Source organism: Nylanderia fulva, unplaced genomic scaffold (genome assembly GCF_048542155.1).
Source record: "Nylanderia fulva isolate GAGA-0341 unplaced genomic scaffold, ASM4854215v1 Scaffold83, whole genome shotgun sequence".
In the NCBI taxonomy this organism is placed as follows: domain Eukaryota; kingdom Metazoa; phylum Arthropoda; class Insecta; order Hymenoptera; family Formicidae; genus Nylanderia; species Nylanderia fulva.
In genome coordinates, this window is record NW_028190950.1 from 469,271 (window position 1) to 476,171 (window position 6,901).

A 6,901-nucleotide genomic window follows, 5' to 3' on the forward strand; every position below is an offset into this window, starting at 1 on the left:
ACTTGTCCCTATTGCTACCTTTCACACGACCTTGCGCATCAAAATTGCGTTTATGCACGTTTGTCGTCAATAATATGTGCTTGTATTTTTGCAAATCGTCCTCCTGGTAATCAGGTTTTTTCTTGAAAATCAACTCGTACAATCCGGGCGTTCCAATGTACCGCGTGTCGCCTATGATTATTGTCATCTTTGTCAATCGCAAATCGTTTGCTGCCGAGCCGCATTTCATTCTCGCCGAAGTAGACTCCGTATACATTATCAATTTTTTTCTTCTCATCAGCACCGAGGAGAGCGTCCATGTACTTTTGTCCTAATGGCCCCCAATCCTTTCGCATCATTTGTCGACCTTCCGGCGATCTTAACCAGTGTCGAAGGGATATTTCGGGCGGGTTACGCGTGGTTTCGAAAACATTTTCGTCTACGAGTGCTTTGGGTATCACAGGTAGTACGCTTATCGGTGTAGATGTTGTCGGCAGTGAAGCATCCAATGGTTTCGAAATATCATATTTTCTCTTTTTCAATTCTTCCTCATCTTTTTTATATCGCTTGATAGTTTTATGTTTTCTTTTTTTCGGTGTCTCCCCCTTATACTGTGTCTCAATCTTCACACCGTCATCGTCGTCGTCGTCGGTGTTAGGCTCGTTTTTCACCGAAATCGTCGCGTTGTCGACAATTTTTTGTAGCGGCTTGATAATAGGTTTAAAGTGAGTCTTGACGGCGATATCATCATCGATCTCTCCGGTCTTCAGAGCGCGATGTTTCTTGCGAATTGATTCGGCCGTCTTCGCAATCTCTTTGGCAACCTTTTCACGCTCGCAAATATTATCAGCCATGTCACCAACAATCCTTCCGGTCGTGAGAAACTCCAGAGAGTGCTGCCGACAACTAATGGCTCTGCGGTATCGCGAACTCGTTACATCCTTTTCTGTATCGCCCGTTCGTAAACGAGCTGTCCTTGTCTATCACTAGAAATCCATACTTTTGCTGCAAACATGTACGACATAAATTACTGAAATCCTCATACGACATGTCGGTATTCACGTGATCGTTGTACACATGCTTCAAATTGGTGGCGTCCTGTTTAAACAGAATTAGCAGGTTCGCGTTGTCGCGTATAAGATGTTTCGGTATTCTCGCATATGTCTGACAGAGATAGAAGCAGTCAATGTTCGAGTGGCGCCCCATTGTGAAGCACTCTCTTATCGTATTTTGCTTGTCGCATGCCACATCATTAAAGACAAAAATTGAATTTGGACATGCCTCGCTTGGTGGAATGACGTCACTGTTATTGGAGAATGTAAAGTAGCCGATTTCGTCAATCGGTGTCAATAAATTTGCCAAATAGCGATATTTCGGCTGTTGCAGCGATTTAGAGTACACGTACACGTTCTCGATACGAACGCCGTGCGGATTTTCCAGCAGGCTTATCAACACGTTGGTTTTACCGCAGTTTGAGGGGCCGCAAACGATCGCGCGTATAGTTGTCGGTAACATCGTACCGTGTTTGCGCACACCTTCGTTCACGCTGCAGCGTATTCTGTCGTCGTAATTCATCACTCGTATCGTCAGAGGTTGTCGCACGAACTTAATTTTTCTCACTCCCGATTTGATGTCCAACGTCCGCCTATTTATAGCTGCGCGGACTCGCGCTTTGCTCAGTATTGTCTAGAGATTGCGGCGGATGTCAACGAAAATAGGCTCAGGTGTATTAAATCGTGCGATAAACGCACTTTCGGTCGAGCTTCATATTTCCGGATATCAATTTTGCGGCCCGGGAATTCGTTTGAAAAAGCGTTTGGCTAGAGGTGATCAAGGCGTCAACCCATTGGACGCGGCGTGTCGTAAACACGATATAGCGTACTCTCGTGTTACGTCTCGTGGGGTCGCGGCTGCGAAAATTTGAATGCAGAGCTCGGCTTTTTCCACGAGACACGATCGCTATTACGGGTACGCGAATCTATGCGATTCTCCCCGGGGATACCCGCGATCTGAGGTTATTCGCGCTGGAACTGAGGTGATCGGATTATTGCGAGGGACCTACCTGTGACTCTACTGTAATAAAGATAGCTTCGTCGATTGCTCTATGCGAAACGTCGTTGGGGTTGCGTAAATAATCTTCGTACGTAAACTGACAAAGCTCGCACAAATCACCGATTCGCGTGAGGGTAAGTCGGAAGTTGCAGACTCCGCAATTTATTCCGATAGGTGTTCCGCCTATGATTAGAGTATGCTTCCGAATCCTTGTCCAAAGTAATTTCGAGACTCTAGGTAAGGTGGAGTAGCATGAAATGCAGAGAGCTGCCTTAGTCTCAAAATAGATGTACCCGACACCAACTTGGCAATAGAATAAGGGTTCAAACGGTACGAAGAGATTAACTTCTGGAGGAGGAGTTATACCTCTAAGGGTGAGTGGGCACATTTGTGTTTGTTGCGTAATCGAATTGATAATGCGTCATTCGCTCGTAGATCTTCGGTGAACCCGGCAGTTATCGAGAAGTTAGTAGTCGTCGGCAAAACCGTCGGTAATTGTTCAGTAAAACACTGGTAAGGTGCCAGTAAGGCGTCGATAACCCGTTGGTAAAAGAACGTATGTCGGTATATGGTTGGTAATGTCGGTATAAGAACGTATGTTGGTATATAGCCGGTAATGTCGGTAAAAGAACGTATGTCGGTATATTGTCGATAACGTTGGTAAAAGAACGTATGTCGGTATATCGTCGGTAATGTTGGCAAATCGAAAGTGTTCTCAATTGATTATTGTTTAAATGACTACTTTGTTGTACGGATTTACGAAGTTATTTCTTGAGACACAAGATTTTTAAGAGATTGAACTATTTGCGTTTTTCCGTGTTAGAATTCCGAGAGTGGCACCGCATGTGGTGGTCGACCCTAGTTTTATAGCCCGACCTTTTTTTTATAGCTTCCGCAGTGACGATGGAAAAGAGGAAAAATGCGTCGGAGATTTTTCTAGAATGTTCTCTTCCACGTGGTAGAAGCGTCTCTGAATTTGCTAACACGCGCGATTCCTTAGGTTAACGTGAATTTCACTTACCTTTAGTAGCACTTTCTTGATCGTGTCGGCTCGTACTTGGAGGTAGTGCGTGCGGCGAGGGTCGTTCACTGGGATGTTTGGCGGCGGCAGGCGTCGTGGTTGGAACGTTATTGGTATGCACTTCCACTGTAGGAGTTCGTCGTTGTTATTATTTTTAATGTTGAAAATGTTCTCGTATTCAGGATCGGCCTGATATTCCACTCCGAGGAATTGAGAATATTCTTCGGTCGCTGATTCGCGATAAAGTCGGTTTAGTTTTCGTAATTGATTCTTCCTTCCTGCGCGTCGCGTCTTAGGCATATTGAATTTGATGCATCCTCTGAATGATTACTCAAATAAGGAGGGTTGATATGCGGCGGACCTCACTATCAATTCCTTATTTTGGCAAATGCTGAGAATGTTAATTCTGACTGTGATGAGCGGTGGTCCGCTCCAAACACAGTTTGAATTATTCTGAATTCAAACGCCGTATGACAAATTTAAAACGCTATCGTATTTTATCACGGGAGTGGAAGTTTTGAAGAATACTGAACACTAGTTCTCACACATGAATACACTGATTTATTCGTATAGTAGTACAAAATTCGAGACTAAAACTTAGAATTAGAATTTAGATTTAGACTTAGAATTTAGAGTTAGAATATTATACTTAGAGTTAGAATTTTAGAATTAGAGTTAGGATTTAGAATTTGGACTTAGAGTTAGAATTTAGGAGTGCGACTATACTGTTCGGTGTCGCGCAGAGAACTGCCGAAATTCGGGACTGCTCTGAGGTCCTTCGTTTCGGCGGCTCGGGCCTGCGGCGGCCTGGAGAGGGGGAACTCTCCGGAGTAGGGGCTCTCACCGTGGTGGGAGATCCTTAGGCGCTACGAAGCGCCACGCTTAGTTTCTAGGCGGAGTTAAGCGTCATGGCCGGCTTTGGCGCGCTTTTCAAATAGCGTTTAAGGAACTTGGAGTAAACGAAAAAATTTATACGGCCGGACGTGACACCTCCCCCCTTAAAATAAAAATGTTGGAATTTAATGTTCCAACATTTTGGACTTAGTTTTCTATGCGCTACGATTAGGTTCTTAACTTAACATTGGTTATGTAAATATTTATTTAGTTCGCCGTAATCTTTCATTGGGGGAACACTCGTAGGGTGAGTTTTTGCACACACTTTGCCACTGTCTGATTCGTTAATCGAAGGGGTTTGTTGTGTGGGCAGGGTTAAGGGTGTTTCTTCTTCGTTCGTTGGAGGGGGTTTCAGGTGTAGCAGTTCTCGTCCGTTGTCCTGTTCTCCGTCCGCTGATCTACCAAGGTGTAGGAGGACGTTGGTCACTGAGGTCCAAATGGCTCCGAGTAGATGTAGACTCCATCCGTACACCGAGTGGAGTGCGTACCCATGGATCAGGGTGTCGATTATTAATTTTATCAACCGTACGGTAACGAAGATGCCAAGTACTCCGGCGCTGGCGGATCCGAAGCTTATAAATCCCTTCCATAGCCTGGCTCCGGTATTTTCCGCTATTCGGTCGAGAGATTTCTCGTCTAATAAATTCAGCAAGGAGAAACTGCCTGTAGGAATTTCCTGTCCCATTGCTCCCCTGGCGATTGTGTGGAGCATGGAGGGTTTTTCCACGGGGAACATGATATGGTCGCGAAGACGATCAAGATCTTCGTTCGTATAGATACCACTGGAAGCGAGTGAATCCGGGCTTACGTACTTCCATGAGGGTTTGGTTAGAGGCCTGATAGTAGGCGGTGCCACCGATTCCACGGGTTTCGGTGTTAGTCTATACCAGGTGTTGTGTATTTGGTATAGAGTTGGTAATAGTTCATTGCAATCCCTCGATGTTCCGGCTTTAGTAAGTATCTTCGATCTTGGTGAGAGGAAGAGTGACTTATTTTGATGAGTGACGGGGAGTTCGTTGTAGCACTCCTCGGTAGGTCGTAGGCGGCATTTGACAGGTATACATTTGATAAGGTGTATAACTTCACCTGCAGTTATGGCGGTATAACCTGGAGACTTCATTATTCGATGCGCCATTTCGTCAGGTGCTATGCTTGCTAGAGAAAGTGCGTTGAGGAGGATCTGCCTTTCCAGTGCACATTTTTGCTCCATAATATCCTTGTATAGTTGGGTCAGCTGGGTTTTCAGGTGTTTCTCGACGTATATAAATTTTGAATTCACATATGTGAAGATGTCGAGGTTGTCGATTCTGACCTTGGAACGGCTTTTGAATGTCCGTTCGGGCCTCGTTTCGAGGATACACAGCTTGGGATGTTCCGTTCGCCAAAGGTTGTATCCGCATACGTTGGTCTCGGTTGTCCTTGCTAATGCGAAGGTTGTGTCACGCGCCGTGACTGTATAAATCGTTGGCGCTTCCTCTTGGGGAGTGCTGGGCGACAATCGATATGCTATTCCTTCGTAGAGAACATCGTATCGTCCAAAGTGACAGTTGTCAATTGGCAGGATTGTCCAGAAGGTGGAGGCGCCGTCTTTACATAACCAATGTTAAGTTAAGAACCTAATCGTAGCGCATAGAAAACTAAGTCCAAAATGTTGGAACATTAAATTCCAACATTTTTATTTTAAGGGGGGAGGTGTCACGTCCGGCCGTATAAATTTTTTCGTTTACTCCAAGTTCCTTAAACGCTATTTGAAAAGCGCGCCAAAGCCGGCCATGACGCTTAACTCCGCCTAGAAACTAAGCGTGGCGCTTCGTAGCGCCTAAGGATCTCCCACCACGGTGAGAGCCCCTACTCCGGAGAGTTCCCCCTCTCCAGGCCGCCGCAGGCCCGAGCCGCCGAAACGAAGGACCTCAGAGCAGTCCCGAATTTCGGCAGTTCTCTGCGCGACACCGAACAGTATAGTCGCACTCCTAAATTCTAACTCTAAGTCCAAATTCTAAATCCTAACTCTAATTCTAAAATTCTAACTCTAAGTATAATATTCTAACTCTAAATTCTAAGTCTAAATCTAAATTCTAATTCTAAGTTTTAGTCTCGAATTTTGTACTACTATACGAATAAATCAGTGTATTCATGTGTGAGAACTAGTGTTCAGTATTCTTCAAAACTTCCACTCCCGTGATAAAATACGATAGCGTTTTAAATTTGTCATACGGCGTTTGAATTCAGAATAATTCAAACTGTGTTTGGAGCGGACCACCGCTCATCACAGTCAGAATTAACATTCTCAGCATTTGCCAAAATAAGGAATTGATAGTGAGGTCCGCCGCATATCAACCCTCCTTATTTGAGTAATCATTCAGAGGATGCATCAAATTCAATATGCCTAAGACGCGACGCGCAGGAAGGAAGAATCAATTACGAAAACTAAACCGACTTTATCGCGAATCAGCGACCGAAGAATATTCTCAATTCCTCGGAGTGGAATATCAGGCCGATCCTGAATACGAGAACATTTTCAACATTAAAAATAATAACAACGACGAACTCCTACAGTGGAAGTGCATACCAATAACGTTCCAACCACGACGCCTGCCGCCGCCAAACATCCCAGTGAACGACCCTCGCCGCACGCACTACCTCCAAGTACGAGCCGACACGATCAAGAAAGTGCTACTAAAGGTAAGTGAAATTCACGTTAACCTAAGGAATCGCGCGTGTTAGCAAATTCAGAGACGCTTCTACCACGTGGAAGAGAACATTCTAGAAAAATCTCCGACGCATTTTTCCTCTTTTCCATCGTCACTGCGGAAGCTATAAAAAAAAGGTCGGGCTATAAAACTAGGGTCGACCACCACATGCGGTGCCACTCTCGGAATTCTAACACGGAAAAACGCAAATAGTTCAATCTCTTAAAAATCTTGTGTCTCAAGAAATAACTTCGTAAATCCGTAC

The 6,901-nt window shown here is 44.8% G+C and overlaps 1 protein-coding gene across 1 annotated transcript; it reads right to left on the minus strand.

Annotated features, from left to right (window-relative positions):
- Positions 1–3,974: 3,974 nt before the first annotated feature.
- LOC146719878 (uncharacterized) lies at positions 3,975–5,492 on the minus strand. The gene has a single exon (XM_085489424.1). The coding sequence runs from the start codon at positions 5,154–5,156 to the stop codon at positions 4,128–4,130; it is 1,029 nt and encodes a 342-aa protein (XP_085345550.1). The 5' UTR covers positions 5,157–5,492; the 3' UTR covers positions 3,975–4,127.
- Between the last annotated feature and the right edge of the window lie 1,409 nt (positions 5,493–6,901).